The sequence below is a fragment of the Apis florea genome, unplaced genomic scaffold, assembly GCF_048593485.1.
Source record: "Apis florea isolate Af1SG1 unplaced genomic scaffold, ASM4859348v1 contig_3158_pilon, whole genome shotgun sequence".
NCBI classification, from domain to species: domain Eukaryota; kingdom Metazoa; phylum Arthropoda; class Insecta; order Hymenoptera; family Apidae; genus Apis; species Apis florea.
The window spans coordinates 2912869-2934831 of NW_028256713.1; the positions used below are offsets into that span (position 1 = coordinate 2912869).

Consider the following 21963-nt stretch of genomic DNA (forward strand, 5'->3'; position numbering starts at 1 on the left):
CTTTTCATATTTTTTCTTTTCTTATTTTTTTTTAGTATTTTAATAATAACTAATTTTAATATTGTACATTTATTGTCATCTATTATTAATGTTTTTAAATTGTAATAATATTTCATAACTATGTATAAATATATTAATTTATAACATATAACATAATATATAATAATAATTACAATAATTCTATTTTTTTTTATTTCGAATAATATATAATAATGTTTCTATTTTTTATTTTTTTTATTAATTTTTTTTTTTGGTGCATAATAAGAGAAGATAAATATATGAAATATTAAGACAAGATATTGTTTTTATGAAATTAAATTTTATATAATTGAATAACATAAAAAAATATAAATTTCAATCATTAAAAGAATAGAAAGAGAAAAATAAAATAAGTTTCATTATACAAATATAATTGATTGTATACTTTATAGGGAAATTTTCAGCTGTTTAAACTTTTGTATTGTACTAATGATATTTTCTGGTTAGTTTATAGGAGGTTAAATAATATTTAATGACAGAAAAATATAATTGTTTCTTTATTTATAAAAAATTTCGTGAAAAATGATTAAAAATGTACAAAATTAATAAAAATTTTAAAATAATTTATTTAATATTGATTACATATATATTTATATAATTATTAACAGTTTTCATCAACGTATTTACAAGTGTTAATTTATTTTATACTTCAACCGTAAGTAGCGAATTTACGACCAATTTTTTTTAAATAATTAATAAGGAATATTTCAAATTTTTTTATATTGTTTAAGGAACAGTTTCATATTTTGTTTATAACATTATTTATAAAATATAAATGTTAACATTTAGAATGACATATTAAAAAAGTATTAATCTTAAAATGAGTACTTTGAATAACTCTGTTATAATTTGTAATGTATCTCCAAAGTCAACAAAGAAAAAAACCCCTTTAGGAATAAAAAAGTCAAGAAAAAATGTAAAACGAACATTCTATGAAAGACCATTGAAGTATATTCAATTAAGGTAATAAAAAAAAAAAGAAATTTATTCAGAGTCAAATTTTCCACAAAAATTAACTAGCATATTCTACGAATAAAAATAAAAAAGAAATGTTTTATAATCATAAATATCATATTTAAATGTTATATAATATTATAAAATAGCTATGGATTAATATCTTGTTCAATAACACATAAAAATATATTATCAGTTCAATTTTTAACACAAATCATATTATCTATTTATAAAGATCAGCAAGTAAATATATTATTTGTATAAATATATTAAATATATATTGACAATACTAATATGTATTGAACAAAAGATTATTGTTATTTTTGTTATAATTTTTCAAAACAGTCTTATTCAATAATATTTTTTTTTAATTTTTACTCGTAAAAAAAAGATAAAATTTTGTGGAAAAATCTATGATGTAAAAAAAAATGTAATGTGAATAAAATCCTATGTAATATAAATAAAAAATATAAAAGTTCCTTATATAATTATAGCAACAAAAAAAGAGAACAAACACAAACATTAAACAAATTAATTCGTAAAACTAAACAGATCACAAGGAATAAAAAAAACATTATTTCTTCTGCAAAAGAAAAATCTTTACAAGATACCATAATTATTTTAAGTGATAATGAAAGTGAATCAAATAACAAAGCAGATGAAAATAATTGTAAAAAAAAAAGAAAAACAAAAAAGAGATCTTTAAGTATATTAATAAATGATAAGCAAAATACACAAAGTAATTCAAATGAAATTTTAAATCAAACAAAAATTGAAATAGAAAAACCTCCAAGAAAAAGAAGAAAAAAAAATATTGTTGCATTATCAGAAAATAATTCATCTTGTCTTTTAATATCTGATACAGAAGATTCAGAAATTACAACTGTAGATTTAGATGATGAAAACAGAGGTAAAAAATTTATTATAAAACAAATATATTTTTTTATTGTAATTTAAATTTTTATAGTTCCAGTCTCAGATTATATAACTCAAGGATCAGATGACATTGTTGTAGTATGGTCATCTACAGGAACTCCTCCACCATCTATAGATCAAGAAAAAGTAAGAACTATAGATCAAGAGAAAAATGATAGAATTTTTATGATAGATAGTACTCCAGATCCAAAGAATCTTAGTTGTTTAGAATGTGACGAGGAAATAATATCACAGCAAAATAAAAAAAATGTTCAAGAAAATGATGCACAAAATGAAGAAAAAAAAGAAGATGAAATGGAAAATCCTAATTATCTACCTTTCAGTAAAAGTGGTTTGAAACTTCCTAAACCTCATAATATAAGTAAAAACATTATAATGAGTAAACCAAAAACACCTCAAAGATTAAGGAATCTTAGACGACGAATATTGAATTATTCTATATCTAATACATCTACTACATCTATTACATCTACTACATCTACTACATCTACTACATTTACTAAATATGCTATATCTACTACTACATCTACTACACTTACTAAATATTCTAAATTTACTACACCTACTACATTTAATAAATATACTACATCTACTACATCTACCAGATGTACAGTACCAATTCTGTATAATCCTCAAACTGCATTTGCATTTAAAACAAATAATATTGGATCCAGATTTGAACTATATAGATCTGAATTATCTACAGTTGGATCATCTACACAACCATGTAATAAATTAAGGGAAATAGTAATTGATGGCAACAATATAGCTATGGCGTATGATAATTTTAACTTTTTAATAATTTATTTTAATTTATTAATTTATTTATTTTAATCACATATATAACATAAATTTAATATTTTAGACATAAAAATGGTAAAACATTTTCAGAAGAAGGAATTATGATAGTTGCAAATTATTTCAGACAAAGAGGTCATATTGTAAAAGTATTTGTACCATTATATAGGAGATCAACAAACCATCCATTACTTGAAAAGATGTATGCAGATGGAATAGTAATTTTTACACCAAGTCGTTTTATCGGTGGTAAACGGATAACTCCTTACGATGATCGGTAAATTTTATCTTCTTAATAATATGAACTATTTTAGTTTATATAATAATATTTTTATCATTTCTAGATTTATATTAGAATATGCAACAATGTGTGGAGGTATTGTAGTTTCTTTAGATCAATATAGAGATCTATATAATGAAAAACCTGAATGGCGCGAAACAATCGAGAAACGATTATTGACTCCAACATTTGTAGGGAATTATGTTATGTTTCCTGAAGATCCTTTAGGTAGAAATGGTCCTAAACTTCAAGAATTTCTAAGGTATTGAATGTAAAAAGGTAAAAAAGAATATTTTATGAAGAAATTTCTTTTATTAATAAGTTAAATATACTCATGAAATATATAAATATGTATATTCATATATGTTTAATATATACATGAGTATACAAAATTTTCGATAAAAAATATTTTCACAAATTTTTTTTAATTGTTTAATTACTTAATTACAATTACTTAATAATAAATTATAGTAATTCATATACACCAAAGTGTTATAGTTAGTAACATAAGTAAAAAATATTTGAAAAATTTAATTAAAAAAATAGTAGTATTTTTTTGATCATGAAAATATTACACGTTACATTTCTTAAGTTTCAATTCACCTTTTATACATATAAGTGCCTGAGTATATATGTGTGTATATATATATATATATAGATAATATAGGGAATGACAGTATCATAATGAAAAAACTTCCTTGTTTCTAACTATTCATACATTTATATTTAATGTACAAAAATAATTTAATATTTAAATAAGAAATAATTATAAATATAAACATAATATTTTTTTTATAAAATTAAAGAAAATAAAATTACAAAAATATAAAAAATTATTTTAAAATGAATTATTAGGAAAAAATTCTTTAAGTTCTAAATGTTCATTGTACATATATCCATTTCTTGTTAAACAGTTATTTTTCTGTGAGTACAAATTTAAATCAATATTAATTTCTTTTCCACTTGTTTAATAGAAAATTCAAAATTATTAAATAAAATAACTTCTGATAAAATATACATATAACAGATTAAATTTAAATATTAATTACCTACAACAAAAAATTAATTATTTTTTAATAATGTAGAATTCCATGTGGGTTTCCAACACCATTTCCGAGATTTACGAATATTATCCATATTTTCTTGCGCTGTTTCACGCGCTAATCGTTGCATCGGATTTTTATCATCTGAATTATATTTTGAATTTGATAATACTGTTTCGTGTTGAAAAGCAGATGTTATATCTAGAAAAAATTATTTTATATGTTTATTATTCTATATAAGAATAAATATTTTATATAAGAATAAAATTTTTTATATGATAAGCAACAATTACTCGCTTTAGCAAATAACTTTTCTAAAACATATTGATCATCTTCAATTGACTTAGATTCTTTTGTTAGCGAACATCCAAGACGTCGTCCAATTAAATGTGAGATACGTTCTCCTTCAAATAAAGCTGAAGCAGTATGATTTTCTGATATTGAACTTTTCTTATTTTTTTTTTTATGCGTCTTATTTAATTTTAAAGATGCATTTTTATTTACATTGGATAAAATCATTTGATTATTTTTATATGAAACTTTGGTTATATTGGAATCACTTTGTACAATAGTTTCATTTTTTTTAATATTAGAATTTGACTTGTTTGTTAAAATATAATTTTTATTTTCTAGTTTATTAATCGTGTTATTTGTATTGTGTTCAATATTTTTTGCAATTTTATTCTCTATAATTTTATTATTATCATTTTTTTGATTTTCAGAAAAAAGTATATTTTCATTTTTGATGATTTGTTTTGTTAAATTATTTTTACATATTTTAATATTTTGATCAATATTATTATTATAGCAACTTGAAGAACAATTATTGTTTGAAACAGTTATTTGTGTCGCAGGTACATACTTTGGGACATTTTGACTTATATTTTTGCTAAGTTTGGCTGCCATTTTTTGCATTTTTTCAATTTTATTAGATGAAAATTTATTAATCGAAGGAATTAATCTAGATTCTTGAAATAATTGATCAGACTCACTAGAATGATCATCAGTAGATTCATTGAAATTAAAAAGTTCAACTAAATCATTAGTTTTAAATAATCTACGTTGTCGTGGATCTTCTAAGACTTTATTTGAAAGAAGTATTTTAAATATTTGTCTGTGATAAATCTGAAACAAAATAGAATTTTTTCACAGAAATAAACATTTTTATTAAAATAAATAAATAAATGTTTGAGAATGTTTGTTTAGTTGTTAAATTGTTAATATTTAATAAAAAAATGTTTAGGAAAAAGAAAAATTATTATTTTACCTTTTCTTCAATAGTACCAGCAGTAATAAGTCTGTAGATAGTGACATTTTTATTTTGTCCAATTCTCCATGCACGTTCTCTTGCTTGAGCATCAGTTGCTGGATTCCAGTCTGGATCATAAATAACTACCCGATTTGCTCCTGTTAAATTTACTCCTAAACCCCCAACACGTGTAGTTAATAGGAAAATAAAATATGATGAATCCTACATGAAAAATTTAAAATTATAAACTAACTTAAAATATTAATAAACTATATTTATTATTTATTAATATACACACTCTATTAAATGAACGAATTGTTTCTTGTCGATGTGACATAGGAGTAGTTCCATCCATTCTTAAATAAGTGTATTGTTCACTTTGCACCAAAGATTCTAAAACATGCATCATCTGTAAATCAAAAATGGTCATAAATTATTTTTTAATTTGTTTTTTTTAATAAATAATTATATAATTTATTTACTTGTCTTCCTTGAGTAAAAAGAAGTACTCTGTGTCCTTGTTTCTTCCAAATTTTAAGAAGAGATCGAACTACTATCATTTTGCCAGAACGTTTCCAATATCCAAATTTCTCCAATGTTTCATTTGATATATCAATGTCTTCATCAGAATCCTAAATAAAAGTCTAATTAAATCTAATGAATGATATAATATTGCAATATATGATATAAAATTCAAATTTTACAATTGGACTTGTGTAAAGATATAAATCAGGATGGTTACATATTTTTCTGAGCGCTGATAATGCTATTAAAAGACGAGCTCTATATTTTCCATTTTCTATATTATTTTTTTCATGTAAAATGAAACTAACATCTGTAGAACATAAATATTTTTTATATAGCTTCTTTTGTTCTTCTGTTAAACTACAAAATAAAACCTAGAAAAAAATATATGTGAATTGAAATAAGAAATTATGAATTATTAATATTAATTAATAATATAACATGTTATAAACCTGTTCGTTTTTTTCTGGTAAACTAACATGATGTTGTACATCATTTTTTGTCCTTCGGAGCATATATGGTGTAATAGCATCTCTAAGCATCATAGCAACCTGAAGTGCTGTAGCTTCCTGAAGAGGTGTAGCATTAGCATATCCTCCTCGAGTTATAGGACCTGCACAATGCTCTAGAAATGCAGGTAAAGTTCCTAACTTTCCTGGTAGAATAAAATCAAAAAGAGACCACAGTTCTTTTAAGGAATTTTGCATAGGACTACCAGTTAACAAAAGTCGATGTGGTGTAGAAAACTCCTTTACTGCTTTACTGACCTGCAATAATGTAATTTTTCAATACTTTCATAATTAAAATTGAATTGAACAGTTATACTGAACATATAATTGAAAAAGTATATACCTTTGCTTGTGGATTTCTTATTTTATGGCCTTCATCAAGTATAACATAATGCCATTGATTAGATACAAGTAAGTCTTTATGTTTAAGCATACCAGAATAAGAAGTAATTATTATACCACCAGATTTTAATGAGTCTATCAAATATTCTAAATTACCTAAAATGTTTATTAATATTATAAAAATAATAAATAATATTATATTTTATATATATGATATTCTTACCATTATAAGTTCCAGATTGATGTAAAACAACTATTCTAAGAAGGGGCCACCATTCATGAAAATGTTTTACCCATTGTTCCATTAATGTAGCTGGACAAATAACGATAGTTGGTCCTAATCCTCTGAATCTGTGAATAAGTATTTATTATTAATTAAATATTATGAATTTATATAATAATTATTATAAACAATATATATTATTATATAATACTACTATAAACAATAAGAAAATACTAATGCAAATTTTACAATATTAATTAGTAAATTTTTTATTTTATGTTTTCTATTTAGATATAAAAAATTACACTTCAAATGCTAATGCATGAATTTATTTTTGCATTTTTATGAAAAATATTATTTAGTCAGAATTTAGTATATAGTGTTGAATTTTATAAACGTTTTTTAAAAAAAAACCATTGAGGAACAGTATTGAATGATTCTGAATTTGTAATTAAAAAATAAAATTGAAATAATTAGTCACTAAAAATTATTTACCTTCCACCATCGGATAATAATTCACTACAATCTAATCCTGCAAGAAATGCAATTACTTGAACAGTCTTTCCCAAACCCATTTCATCACCTAATAATCCTCCTAAACTACGAAGATGCAATTCCCATAACCATTGTACAGAGATTTTCTGATATCTAAAAAAATTAATACATAAATTTATATATAAATAAAATATTAATTATTATTATAATTATTCATACTTATATAATTTTTTCCATATAGATTGCGGAACCTTAAACAAATTATCTATTTTATGTAATGGTTCATTCTTTGAATAATCATTTTTTTCTATCCTTTGTTTATATATCTGTTCATCACCATCATCCAAAACTAAAATTCACATAATTTTTTATTAATAAAAATTATATATTATAATAAATAATTTTAATATATCATAATATATACCTCTTTTTGTATGAACAGATTTTGTAAAAGATTTCCTTTTTTTACATGATGATCCTTCATCTTTTATAAAATTAAAAAAAAAACATATATTTCATTTATAAAAAGAATTTAATAAAAAAAACTAATTTTAAAATATTTAATATCAAATTTTGAATTGATCTAGTAATAATATTCACCTGATTCAATTTGTTCATCACTTGGTACATATTCACTTCCTGAATCACTTATTACATCTATATATTTATTGTTTGTTGTATTTTTAATTGATTTTTCTTTAGTATTATCTATAGATATTTTGCAAGAAATTAATACATGTTTGGAATGCTTGGTTTCTTTGGTAGAATTCTCAATGTGAGATTTTATTTCATAATTAATATCATTGGTTTCATTTAAATTTTTCGTTATTTTAAATTCAGAAACTAACTTCCTTTTATTGACGTTGAATTTTATTTTTTTTAAAGTTCTGCATTTTTTAAAGCTAGTATTTGATAATTTTGGTTTTTTAGTTGACACTACATGATTAATGTTATGTTTAAATATTTTTGAATTTTCTTTCAATTGCTTTTTTTGTTTAGCAAGTTCAGCTTGTTGTTGAAGATATTTTTCAAGATTAAGTAAACAAGAAGATTTATTAAATATCCTAAAAAAGAAATTTTAAATTTAATTTTTATTATTTTTTCTTGTAAAATTATTATATATTATCATATACCCTTTAGTTATTGTTAAGTTAGATTGTTCAATTGCTGTGAATGGTGTAATTTCTCCAGTTAAAACTTGTTTTTCTAATTCTTTTTGTTTTGAATAATTTATAATATTATTTTCATTAATATATAATTCTTCTGTATTCCTTCTTGGATATACATTTGATTTCATAAAATCATTTATTTCTTTTGATACTTGATGAAGAATGCTTTCTTCACTTCTGACAGATAAAACCTTAAAAATATATATTTATTATTATTATTATTAAGAATAAAAAATAAAATAAATAAAGAAATTTTAAATGTTACATAATGTAATAATATACATCCAATTTTCTTAAATATAAAAATTAGAAAATTTTTATATCTTATATTTTAAATAAAATATATCATAAATTAAATAGGAAAACTTATAAAGAATACTGTCTTTATAAAAATTTTGAAATATTAATATTACAACAACAAATTCTATAGCCTAACCTTTTTCATTAAATTGTCATCCATATTTTCATTCACATGTATATCATTTAATTTTTTATTATTAGAAACTTGCTTTTGATCATTATTCTCCATGATCAAATATCTTACATTATCATAATAATATTTATGATAAACAATTATCAAAAACATTATGAAATTAAAAAATATAAAATTTTAAAATATATTTTATTATATAAATTTGCATTATATTATATACATATGTATGTATGTTATATATATATATATATCATAGTTATAAATTAATTTCACTTAAAAAATAATCTTTTTTTTAAATTGTATAACGTGATTCACATAAATTTGTATATTTATATATCTATCATATCTAATTTTACTGACATTTTAAGTTATTTTTGATAGTATAATCACACAAGTATTAAATTTGTCTTTTTATTAAATTAAAAATATAAAAATAATTTATAGAAATTACTATTAATAAATTCTCATATGAATTAGAAATCATAAAATACAAAATACATATGTATATAAAATGTTTATAAAAATTTGAAACACCTTTAGAAAATTAATTCTAGATATCGAAATAAAAGTAAAAGTTGATGTATAAAAATGTCAACTGATATTTTTTTACATTATAAACAATCTAATTTTGCACAAAATAAAATACGATTTAGAAGGTAGAATAAAACATCTCACAATCAGCTGATCCGTTAGCAGTACCGTATCGTAATAACACAATTGTTACATAGTCGAGCGTCCTAATAAAAAATTTAAAAAAAGTATATTCATATCGTTTGAGATGAACAACTCTATTAAAATTTTGCAACATAATATGTAGTGAATTTATTAATATATTGTTTATATAATATGTAATATATTATTATTAATTTAATAATATTTAATAATATTAAATAAGCAAAATTTTTAATATTTTTTATTTTGTATATTTAAAGTATATATTTATGAGTAACGTATACATATTATATATTATTTTTTTTAATTTTTTATTGAAGCATCTAAGTTTCATTTTAATCAAATGATACTGATATGATATTGATGAATTTTTTTCAATATTTTTTCATATTAACTTTTAAATTTATTTTAGAATTTACTTTATTTTAGAATTTAGAATCCTTCAAAGATATTTTTTTTGCATATGCATTAAATTTTATAGAAAAATATTTGATAATACAATTTTACTTAATATTTGAATAAGGATTTTGGAGTAACATTAGTAAAATGTAATAAAATTTCATTTCATTTTATTTTATTTTTTAACATTTCACCATAGGTGGCTAACATATGAGCCAGCTACAAAATATTTAAATATTATAATACAGTAAAAAAATTCTATCTAAAAATCCATTTGGTAAAAATTCATGAAAAATTTAGTTTTTAGTTTTTTAAAAAATCTTTAAAAAGTTTGAAAAAGTGTCAATCAAATAAAATTTTAATGTGATTAATTAAATCCAATTAAATCCAAACCCATTTTGGTGTAACACTTTCGAAATTGAAAATATCTGGATGTCCTACATGTGAAATATTAGGAAAACTTTGTGACCATTTGAATGGTGTTCGAGATTGCGATGGTCCGGAAATAGCTTCGAAACCTTTGAAACCATTTACATCGACTGTTAAAATCTTTGTATCTATAATACCGTATGGTATAGGCACATCCTCTAAATCTCCACGAAACATTAATTCTTGCAAATAATCTGTCTTTTCGTTTACAGCAGTGCAACCTTCCTGGCTGCATCCACGCATCATGTTTCGAAACTGTTCAAATGTAGTGATGTTTTTTTGTAAACACGTTAAACGAGTTTCCCAGAGATTTAAATTTTTTTTGGCAGGTTGTACGATGTCATTAGTACTTTTAAAGTTTGATATTCCAATATAAGATATAAAACCGATTTTCTTGAACTCTTCAGTGTAATTCATAGGAATAATAATGCTTGGTAATTGTTCCACTAATAATAATGTCATGGAACGTGGTTCGAAGATTATCCATTGAAGTGCAGAAGCGCCGCCATTTTGATAGGACAATGTATTAAACCAAGATTGACTGTTTGTTGCTAATCGATTTGCCGCCATTAATCTTACCGTTAGCATTACCTATATTTTTTATTATTAGCATTATTAATTAATTTTTGTATATAAAATATTTATATAATAGTTATAATAATTCATACATAATCATCCGGATATAAAAAGCTCCATTCAGTTCGATTTGTCACTAATAAAGATGTTCCGGTAACAACCAATTCACGATTTTCTCCATTTATTAAATAGAATTCATCTCGAGATGACAATGCTCCAGGATAAGATGACATCACAATCGATCGACTAGGAATTAATGCAGCAGTTTTTGTTACAGGTAATATATGATAACCAAATGTATATTTTTTTAAAAGTCTCAACATTTGAGTATATCTACAAAATCAAAAATAAATTTTTAATTTATTTGTATTAATTTTAATTATTTAAAAAATTGTTTATTTGAATATACTTGATGGAATTTATTTATATAATTATACCTACATTTATTATAATTATCCTTGTCGCTTAAAATGCAAAACTCATCAGTTTATATTTAAAATTTTTAAATAAAAATTGAACAATCAGATGATAATTCACTTACGATGCTGATGTATGATGACTAATTGCAATTAATGGTCCTGAATTTTCTCTTGGAAACGATTTGAAGTAGATCATGGAACTTACTAAAGAATCAGAAATATTGAATATTTGTTGGAAACCAGATAAATCAGAAGCTAAGGCAAGCCAGAGAAAATCTTCTGATTCTAATGAGGCCGATACACGACTTCGACGTACAGCAAATTTCCAACCAGCTTCTAAACCATCTAATTGAGCGTAAAATAATCGTACCTAAGCAAAAATTAATTTTAATTATTTTCAATATTTCATTATATGCAATAATTGTATTATATTAAATATTTTTTTGATTATAATGAAAATTAAATTGAAAATGATGATTAGTTGTATACCATATGCCAAAAAGAATCAGTAGATTCCTTCAGTTCAGCGCGTTTACGATTGACAGCAGCATTATCTCGAAGATATCGCATTAATTTTTGGCATTCGATAGGTTTTGCTTCGCATTCTAGTCTTATGGTATTGTACCAATGATGATGAATCAATTGCCAAGTGAGACTACCTTCTAAAAGTCCGGCAGCATAAGCCTGTACAGTGTCTGGATATTTTGACGATGTTTCTATTTCGATATAGGACCATCTAAAAAATTATTTTAATTGTTATTTTCTCTCTCTCTCTTTTTCTCTCATAAATTTTATAATATATATATATTACTCACGCATAATGAAATTAAAAAAAATTTATTAATAAAATATTTTTATATGAACTTTAATGAATTTCTTTTTATTCATATTTATAGTATACGTATACACATTTGATCTATTAATTTTATCTAATGAATAGATGTAATAGCATTGACCTACCCATATTCGAAGATTCCAGTTTTATAATAAGCTCGAGCTGCATGTAATGGCACAGCAGTTAGATCATTGCCTTGGCCCCAGAAGTCAATACGATATCCTCCTTTACGGTTCCATAATACAGTAGCTGAATAGATTCCATCTTGTTCGACACTGTTAATATGCAAAAATTTAATTATATTAATTATATTAAATATAATTTAAAATATAATTATATTACATTTATATATGTAATGACTATTGATTATGAGACAAATTATAGTTTTATAACTCATCAAAATGTTATGAGAAAAAATTAATAATATTTAATTTTTTTAAGTTTTTATATAATATATATGTTTATCTCACAATAAATTTTTATTTAATGAATGCTATTTTTTATATTAATTTTCAAAAATATTATTAAAATCAATTATCAAAAATCAATAAGAATATAATAAGCATTCGTGATAAAAGGATAATAATAAATCAATAATTAATTAAATAAAAAATAGCATGTATAATAAAATAATAAAAAATAATATATAAAATAATATTTAAAAAATTTAATTTAAAGCTATGTTCAAGCCAATTTATATCACGTAATGATAATAATCAATGTAAATAACAACGACGAACATATTTCAAAATAAATATACTTATATATAAAGTAACTTTTATTATCTGTTCGACGAAATTGTATTATCTGTTGTGCACGCGGCAAACAAGATAAACAAATATATTGAGTACGCAAAAGTATTTGAACCTCGGAAACAGAGTATGTGCACCAGTCGTACTACGATAGCAGCAAGAAACGAATTCGAGAAGCCACACGTCGCGTTACTCGATCCCATATCGTGACCGGTCTCATCCAGTTCGTTACTACCAGAGTTGAAAAAATAATTAATTAAAATTTTCGGATAAAGTTACTTTATGTAATTACTTATTAAAATATTTGAATAATATTTACTCATTTAGCTATTATAGTTATCTGTTTTTCATATATTTTGGCCATTTAGGATTACAATTATTTGCGATTATTATTATGTTTTAAACAAAAATTTATCGAACTAACTTTATTTGTAACTTCAATTATTAAATTTTGCCCATAACTAATTATTGTTGAAAAATGATGTTTTCAAACGTTGCAACTTGTTGCATACGTTTTACATGTTTACAAGTATAAAACAGAATTAAAATTATGATACGTTAATATTAATCTTGCGAGAAAGAATATTCATTCTTTGAAAGAATTTTAATTTCATTGAAGAGATGTGTTGCAATTGCATTGGAAGACATAGATGCAATGCATAGACATAGAATTGTCATCTTTTTTTTATAGGAAGAATTTTTTTTCAATTAAAGTTAATTTTATTAAAAATATTTTTTCTATATTTTTATATTTATATTTTATAAATTTTCATATTTATTTCATTTTTTGCCATTATTTTTTTACATTATTATTTTTAATAGTAATATTACATATTCTTATTTTTCAAATTCTCTTTCAAATTATATTTTGAATTATATTTTCATTTGTATACTTTTTTTGTATTGTACTTATATTTTCCATTTTTTAAAATAATTTATATTAATCTTAAATTTATAAATATGTTATAAATATATAAAATTAATAATATTATTTATAATGAATTAATAAACTTACTGTCCAAATTCACTAAGAATTATGGCTCCAATTCCTAGCAAAGCTACGGCGACGAGAATGTAAGTAGAGATGCGTGTCTGCAGCCAGGAAGCTCCTACTACTTTCAGCATGACTCATTGATAAGTTATACACCTTGGTTAAAAGAAGAAAAAAAAGCTGAAAAGCACGAATTTCGCGTTCTCAACCCATCGATTACAGAAGTTTGATCTTCGACTTCCTCAGGCGTTTCAATAATTGCCTATATGCGCTTGTTTCGTGGCCACTAGAAACAAAAAGAGTTTTTAATTAGGATAACCAATTAGAATAATCATTAGGTGATTTAGTTTTTATATGATAACTTAAATATATAATTGTTAGTATATTTGTGAGACATCATTTGATTTTGGAAAAATAAAAAATAAAAAAAAATTATTAATTAACTTATAAGATGAAGCGAGATGGCAACAAAGTGCAGTGCCGATATAACAAAAACGGAGCGATTTTATTCTATTTGCATCTTGCTTCATTTAATGGGAACTTTAATTGCTTATAATTTCATAAATAAGCTTCAATCGGCTTTTGTATATCAATTGTAGTGGCTAGCTTTGAAATAAAAGAAGCATTTATCATCATGCAAACACAAGATTTATGAAGAGAAATAGTAAAGTTATTTTTAACAAAACTGTTAATTGCAATATACAGATCACATGTTTCGTTAGAATTTTTCATCTCGAAAGCGAATTGCTATTGCTAAATTCAGGTTTTTCTCTTCTCCTTAATCCTTAATCCTTGGCAGTCCTGATCGGCCAAATCCAAAGGAAATTTCATTATCTTATCAATCCTAGACGCGAAAAACAAATATCAATTGCTTTCAAACTTTCTGCAAGAACACATCAAAGCTTTCATTTCAAATGTCCGTTTAGTTTTCGAATTTTCAACTCAATTCAAAACAAAATAATGTTTTACATAAAAACTGAACATTATAACTTTATTGACTTCATTAATTTTCACATAACTTCAATAAATCTTTTTATAACTTTTGTATTTGTTTTGATGCTAGAATCGATTTTCTAAAGATATTTCACGAATATTATTATTAACATTATTATTAACATTTTGTATACATATATCATGATATAATATAATATATATAATATAATAATTTTATATTAAAACCAAAATTATTATATTAATGTTACAATATTGATAGTTAAATAAGCAGTAAATTATTTTATATATAATAAATTGTATATTAAAATTATTATGATAATATCATTCAATAAAATTTTTCTATATTATAATATAAAATGTTATCAAAAAATACAAGAATTATTAAATCAAAGATAAAGTTTATTATATCTGCTTCGATGAAAAATCGAGTTTGATCACATAAGAACTGGATAGTGTTTACCTTCTATGAATTGTCTCATGTTCCATCATTTATTTGCTTCTTTATTTGGTTTTAATCGATTTTATACTAACATGAATAGAAACAAGGTTAAGATTGAATTCTTTTTTATTTGTGATAAGAAACATATATATATATATATATATATATATATAAAACATATAAAATAAATATAATTTTATTGTTAATATCAAGCTTTATAAATTTATGCTTTTCTGAAGAATAATAATAAAATTTTTAGTAAAAAAATATATATTTAATTATTAATTAGAATATTTTAGTAAAAAGATATATATTTAATTATTAATTGGAATATTTTGTAATATTACTATGATAAAACTATATTATAATTTTTATAATTATTGTTAATTTTTATAAAAACACCTTTCTAAAAAAAAGAGAAACTATAGATTCTAGATATATAATCTTAGAAATTGTAGATGAAGGTTAAGACTTGAGTTTTGCGACATTGATATTTGCAATTAGATGCATTTAGTTCTTTAATTATCATTTACTTGACGAAGTATCAATATCAAGTTGCGCAATTGTAAAATACTACTTATTTTTAAATATTAACAGACAAACTTACACTACTGTGACATTAAATTTTTAAATATTGCATCATGTTATAAATATTTCATAGATAATATATATTAAATTATATGTATATGTGTATAAAAATGTTATCTAATTTTACAAAAAATTAAATGGTTCGAATAAAATGTGATTATGAATAAACAAATAAATTTTAATACAAAATTCAAATTTTGTATATTCATATATTTCAAAAATTAAATGTATTGTTATAATAATTTTAAAATCTTTAAATTTACAAAATTCTATAACTAATTTTATATATTCATATTTATATTTTGTATAAAAGTTGATTTTGCAATAAATATTCCAATTTCTATTATTCAATTCATTTTCTATTTTATTATATACTTATATATTATTCATTTTTTTTTTTTTAGTTTATTACAGTATATATAGTATATTATTGATTTCTCTTGTTGACGATGATTTCATTGTTCAAAAACGGATCACAAGAACTGAGCCAATTTTCTCATTATCGCAAGAATTCGCTTATATTCGACATATCTATATCACTATCTATATCAATTATATATACGTTGAAAATATTTTTGTTTTTTCCTATAGTAAATTATATTTATTATTAACGAATAATGTGAGTCAAAAACTGAATTCCATTAGCATATATTTAAGATATTTCAAAAATAAATTTGACTCTGTAAAACTTCTTATTTGGACTTATAAAAAAATTAAATAAAATATTCATTACAATATTAATTTTTTAATAACAAAGATATTATAATAAATCGAATATAATATTGGTAAAATAATTTCATATGTTTTTTTAATTAAAATATATCTTAATGTGAATTAAGATATATTTATATCTTATATATATATTTATATAATAAATGCAAAATATATTTAAACACTTTAAAAAAATGATAAAATCTTTATATATAAATATGTTATAAATATGTTCTAAATATAAAATAAATATATCAGTGTAATATATTAATATTATATATATATATATACAAATGATAATATTAACAATAATATTATATGAATGATAGTAATTTTCCTTTCTCCATAGATTTTCTACATATATTTATTTAGTAATAAATTGTATGAATCATATCAATCAAGTATTATGTCGTAATCGAATAGCAGATAATGAAATTAGAATCGAGTAGATCTATCAAAGTGGGTGTGTCGATCGGAAAAATTTATCTGTTATTTTATATACTATATATAAGTTATATGTATACACAAATTCAATTCAATATATTTCAAATAAATATATAATTTCTAATAATCTATATTTATGCAATTTCCTCTGTCTATTGAAAATTATATTCATTTTAATATGTATAAAACATTAAGCATTTTTTTATCAAAAACAAAAACAAGTACTGTTTTTATATTTATATTTAAATTTAATCATTTTATTTATATTGCTTAGATACTTGATATATTGACAATCAATATATAAGAACATGTGAATTACACTTTTTACAATTATACGAAACAAATTATAAATTATTAAGCAAGAATTAGAAATAATTTTTGCAAAAATTTAAAAAAAAATATTTAAATTTTATTAATAATAAGATAATTATAATAAAAATAAAATTATAATACAATAAAAATAAAAAATTAATATTTTTGTAAAACTATAGAAAAATAATTAATTACGATAAAAAATATAAAATAGAGGAATATTATTTTAAATATGCGGAATTATATAATATTTTTGTAAAATATTAGTCAAAAAATATCACATGGATGCAATTCATATGAATCAAATCAATCTATAGTCATGATTTGTTCAATCTCTTTATCATTCGCCAATTATCAATCTGATGTGAGTCATTGTGATACATTTTAATGCGAAATATTAATTTTCAATTATTATTAAATGGTCTGAATAGGCATATATTACTATATTATATTAGATACATTAATCTCTTTAAATCTTTTTAAATTTTGTTTGTAGTCAATAAATAACGTAATAAATAAAGTATAAATCAAATGCGTTTCAATAGTAAATGAAAAGAAAAGAGGAACTTAAATTATTTTCTGCTAATAAGTCATATATACATATAACTTACAATAACATAGATTTTATTTTAAAATTTCAAAGAAAAAGCAATATATTGTAAAAAAAATTTTAGAATAAAATCTGAGAAAAAATTTAATTATTTTTATGGAATATTGAATATATTAAATAATATATTAAATAAATTTAACAATTTGTAAATAAATATTTACTAAATAATGAATTTTTATATCGAAAACGCTGCATAATCATTTTTTAAAAAAGTATTTTAGATTTTATTATTATAATTATTTCTATTTAATTTCTATATATATATTTTCATTAAATAAAGTCTGCTCTAAATATATGAACAAAATAATGCACATATTTTTATATTAAATTAGAAAAAAATTCTAATTTTCACTCCGAACAATTTGCAATTTAGAAAACTATAACCAACTTCGCACGATACAAGAGCGCGGCAAGCAAGTTACCACGTGAATAGACTTACATTATCTACTTCGCTTTAAAAAAAAATAAAATTAAACAAAATAAATAAAAAGAAAAATAGCAACTAAAACTTCTTATAAAAAAATTTCACGTAAAAAGATTAAGTTGAAATTACGAACTTTTATAAATCGTGAACGATTCATCGACCAGTCGTCTCGAAAGGAACACATATTTCTATTTGATGCAATGTGCGCGTCTGAGTCATACATTCTTTTTTTTCTTGTATAATTCTACATTTGATAACTCACCGTGGGTAATGCAAGAGAATTTATATTCAAGCGCGTTGAACACGGATAAAAAATCAATCATTCGTATGGAGATTACATTCCTTTGATATACTTTTTTTGTCGCGACTTTACGACGTGGACCAGTTGCTCCGACACTGAAGTCCAAACGCGAGCACTCGCTGCTTCTCGACTGTCGACTGCAGTAACCCGTCGACCAGAATTTCGAGTAGTTGTATGTTCCCTTTCTACCCTGCATAAGCCAACCGGCGTCGCCTTTGTTATGCCGTTGCCACTGCTGGATCATAATATTGTGGTACCCTGCACTCATATTGATACGCTCTTATCAATTCCTTTTTTTTTCTTTTTTTAAGTTTTTATGTGCAAAATAGATGCATTAAATAGTTGTATTAATGTTATTATTTAAAAGTATAAGATTATATTTTTTATATAATTTTTAACTTTAAAAAAAATTGGCTTATTTTAATAAAACTTCTTTTATATTTGATTAATTTAATTTAATGTAAATGTATAAATTTAAAATAGAATAATTAATTATTCTATTTTAATAATTGATTAATTAATAGAATAAATTAATATAAATTTAAAATAAATTATATATGAAATATATTTTATTATTGACTTTAATATTGTAAAATTATTAGTGTATTTTTTATTTAGAAGATGTAGTAATAATATGTAATAAAATGTTTAATACTAATGTTGCAATTAAAACTAAATAGAATTGTAAAAATTTTAAGAATGTACTAACGATAAAATGAATTATCTATATAATAAAACAAAATTTTAAAAATCGTTTAATTTATATATCAATTTTTAGTTTATTTTTTATTTTAGCAAAAGTAATTTATATAAATAATTGTTTTTTAGATAAGAATAATTTATCTAAATGATCATTTTTTTTATTACCAATTATCAAACATTTTATGTTTATGATACATACTTTATCTTTCAAACATTAATGATGGTATATATCTAATAATTTCATAAAAAGAAATAAAATTATTTTGAATAAAATGTTTAAAAATTGGTATAATTATAATTAAATATAGAATAATTTTTATTTTATTTTGTTTTTTATTTTTTATTTTATTACATAACAATTAACTAATGTACAATTGTTTAGCAAAACAGTTATTTATATTATTGTTGAAACTTAATGAGTTTTAATTGAACATAATTGAAAATTTTAATCGCTCAGCAACTGTGAATGACCGAATAAAGACATAGATACACTATTTAATCAGATTACGCAAGGAATGATGCTAATCCAGTGGAATTTATTTGCTGTCGTATGTAAACTCCAGAATATAACATTCCAACATTGTTACTTAAGTTAGCAGTTAATTTTTTGTTGAATAAAAAATATTAATAATCCTATATAATCCTATATTAATCGAAATATTTGCAAATAACAATTATTCATATGAATTCTATGACAATGCGTATTAAAAACAAGTTTTTCCAATGATAAGATTCAAAGTATTACAAATGTACAAAATGTAAAAAAATTATAAATGCAGTTATTATTTCCAAGATATAGTTTGCTATTCTTTTTTCTTTTTATTTGAGTCAATTTATAAGTCTTATTTCGATAAGAAATTTAATAAATTATTTATTAATATATGATAAAATTATTTATTATAAAGATTTTATATATTAGAGATTTCATAGGTATTTAAACATTCAAAGTAAGTATATTTAACTTATTCTATGTTTAATCTATTCAATACTGCATACATCATGAATTATCAATCTTTTATCAGTTAATCTTTCGATTTAAAAAAATATATTCGCAAATATATATTTCCATACTTAAACTTTTATTCTATTACTTTATTTATAATTAATATTTTATTTCTAATTGTCAGATTATTTTTGTCGTAGAATTTTTTTTTTATATCTGTTTAAGTAATTTCTTATTTTTTTATCAAAATTAATAAAAATTGTTTTGATTAAAATTTCATACTTAGACATTTAATTGTTAATTTTTAAAAAAAAACATACTATTTTATAAAATATTATTTCATAATAAAATAAAACATTTAATTTTCAATGAGTCAAAGATTTGATTAGTTTGTATGGTAAAAATTATGAAAATTATTATTATTAATTTAACAAGTAATAATCATATTATATAGTAATTACATAATATGAGATTATAGATTCTCCTAGTTAGCTGAAATGATTAAAATGTTCGATTATATTATTTATTTAATCTAGTCTCATCAACTTTTAGAAATTACTAGTATTTTCTCGATTATAATCGCTCTTTCCTAAAATCTAATAATAAAAGATATTCTTACTAATAAATCTATATGACAAGTCTTATCAAATTTTATATCATTTTGATGAATCTTAATAGCAATATTACGTAAATTATCTATGATATTTGAAATGATATTTCACAATTTATTATTATTCTTTCACAATATTATACAATCAGTACTTTGCCAACTAAGACAATCTTGAATATTACATTTCTGAAAATAAAAAATTATTTGCATAAATAATATATTTTCTGAATGAAAATCATATTTTAATTTTATATAAATATATTCAATAAAATATATTTTTTTCTATTTTTTTTCTATATTTAATCAAATTTGTAAAATTTCATTTGTTTAAAGCAACATTTTAAAATATCTAAATTCTAAGTACTTTAACATGATAGATAGATATAATAAAGATTCATGAAGATTTGATTAATTTATTAATTCTATATACTTCATGCATATTTTATAATTGAAAAAGATAAGATTTTATGAGAAAGAATTCTATTTCTTATTTCATAATAAACAATTAGTAAACTATATTGGTATAGATATATAATATTAAAAGAAATAAAAATTTCTTACAAAATCATTTATCCAATATCAATACATTTTATTCATATTCGTGAGAAAAGCCAGATTCATGACATGTCTGTCAAAAGAATTTAATGCATTCATTGATCTGAAGGAATAAAAGTTGTTTAAATTTTCCTTTAAAGAAATCTACTACAGAATAATTTGGCATCATTTCAACAAATCAAAAGAATTACTATATGCTAATGATTATATATATATTCCAATAATTTTAATATAATATTTATATAATTAAAAAAATTGTAAACATAATTTTATATACAATTCAAAGAATTTTTTAATTATTT

General features: G+C 21.5%; 3 protein-coding genes and 1 long non-coding RNA gene across 8 annotated transcripts; 2 read left to right on the top strand and 2 right to left on the bottom strand.

The window, feature by feature from the left end:
• Positions 1–423: 423 nt before the first annotated feature.
• On the top strand, positions 424–5305 carry LOC100864892 (uncharacterized). Its single transcript, XM_086909357.1, has 6 exons — positions 424–694; positions 771–1002; positions 1488–1903; positions 1961–2705; positions 2795–3004; positions 3072–5305. Exons 2-6 carry the CDS (start codon positions 860–862, stop codon positions 3274–3276), a joined length of 1719 nt encoding a protein of 572 aa, XP_086765483.1. The 5' UTR covers positions 424–694; positions 771–859; the 3' UTR covers positions 3277–5305.
• LOC100864771 (DNA excision repair protein ERCC-6) lies at positions 3709–9708 on the bottom strand. Of its 4 annotated transcripts, none has more exons than XR_015292362.1 (17): positions 9530–9708; positions 8999–9101; positions 8527–8753; positions 7994–8457; positions 7818–7877; positions 7613–7742; positions 7394–7546; positions 6899–7026; positions 6677–6831; positions 6277–6591; positions 6004–6198; positions 5782–5931; positions 5598–5708; positions 5318–5521; positions 4348–5175; positions 4057–4251; positions 3709–3929 (listed from the first exon to the last, which is right to left on the bottom strand). XR_015292362.1 is itself a non-coding variant. In XM_086909355.1 (17 exons), the coding sequence occupies exons 2-16, from the start codon at positions 9089–9091 to the stop codon at positions 4070–4072; spliced, it is 3399 nt and encodes a 1132-aa protein (XP_086765481.1). In that variant the 5' UTR covers positions 9092–9101; positions 9530–9708; the 3' UTR covers positions 3709–3929; positions 4057–4069. The 4 variants fall into 4 exon arrangements, 3 of the variants coding, with proteins under 3 accessions (XP_086765481.1, XP_086765482.1, XP_012349266.2); XM_086909355.1 differs by having other exon boundaries at positions 4344–5175; XM_086909356.1 differs by having other exon boundaries at positions 3709–4251.
• LOC147657435 (uncharacterized) lies at positions 6321–7385 on the top strand. The gene is made up of 3 exons (XR_015292363.1): positions 6321–6461; positions 6534–6744; positions 6908–7385. It is a non-coding gene; the product is annotated as an uncharacterized LOC147657435 (long non-coding RNA).
• A 516-nt stretch (positions 9709–10224) lies between the features above and the next one.
• lama (phospholipase B domain containing lamina ancestor) lies at positions 10225–19088 on the bottom strand. 2 transcript variants are annotated; one of them, XM_012493815.3, is made up of 7 exons: positions 18813–19088; positions 14093–14354; positions 12451–12600; positions 11980–12226; positions 11613–11860; positions 11164–11317; positions 10225–11086 (listed from the first exon to the last, which is right to left on the bottom strand). In XM_012493815.3, exons 2-7 carry the CDS (start codon positions 14200–14202, stop codon positions 10448–10450), a joined length of 1548 nt encoding a protein of 515 aa, XP_012349269.1. In that variant the 5' UTR covers positions 14203–14354; positions 18813–19088; the 3' UTR covers positions 10225–10447. The 2 variants fall into 2 exon arrangements, with proteins under 2 accessions (XP_012349269.1, XP_003698854.1); XM_003698806.4 differs by having other exon boundaries at positions 11164–11404.
• Positions 19089–21963: the final 2875 nt, after the last annotated feature.

Excerpts from the sequence above, each read along its gene's own strand:
- LOC100864892 (XM_086909357.1), top strand. The coding sequence starts at position 860 with ATGAGTACTTTGAATAACTCTGTTATAATTTGTAATGTATCTCCAAAG. Across the intron at positions 1,003-1,487 it reads TTGAAGTATATTCAATTAAG|CAACAAAAAAAGAGAACAAA; the intron begins GTAATAAAAAAA and ends ATATAATTATAG. Across the intron at positions 3,005-3,071 it reads ATAACTCCTTACGATGATCG|ATTTATATTAGAATATGCAA; the intron begins GTAAATTTTATC and ends TATCATTTCTAG.
- LOC100864771 (XM_086909355.1), bottom strand. The coding sequence starts at position 9,091 with ATGGAGAATAATGATCAAAAGCAAGTTTCTAATAATAAAAAATTAAAT. Across the intron at positions 7,027-7,393 it reads TTATTATCCGATGGTGGAAG|ATTCAGAGGATTAGGACCAA; the intron begins GTAAATAATTTT and ends ACTTATTCACAG. Across the intron at positions 6,832-6,898 it reads TCAATCTGGAACTTATAATG|GTAATTTAGAATATTTGATA; the intron begins GTAAGAATATCA and ends TAAACATTTTAG.
- lama (XM_003698806.4), bottom strand. The coding sequence starts at position 14,202 with ATGCTGAAAGTAGTAGGAGCTTCCTGGCTGCAGACACGCATCTCTACT. Across the intron at positions 12,601-14,092 it reads ATTCTTAGTGAATTTGGACA|TGTCGAACAAGATGGAATCT; the intron begins GTAAGTTTATTA and ends GCATATTAACAG. Across the intron at positions 11,861-11,979 it reads CTGATTCTTTTTGGCATATG|GTACGATTATTTTACGCTCA; the intron begins GTATACAACTAA and ends ATTTTTGCTTAG.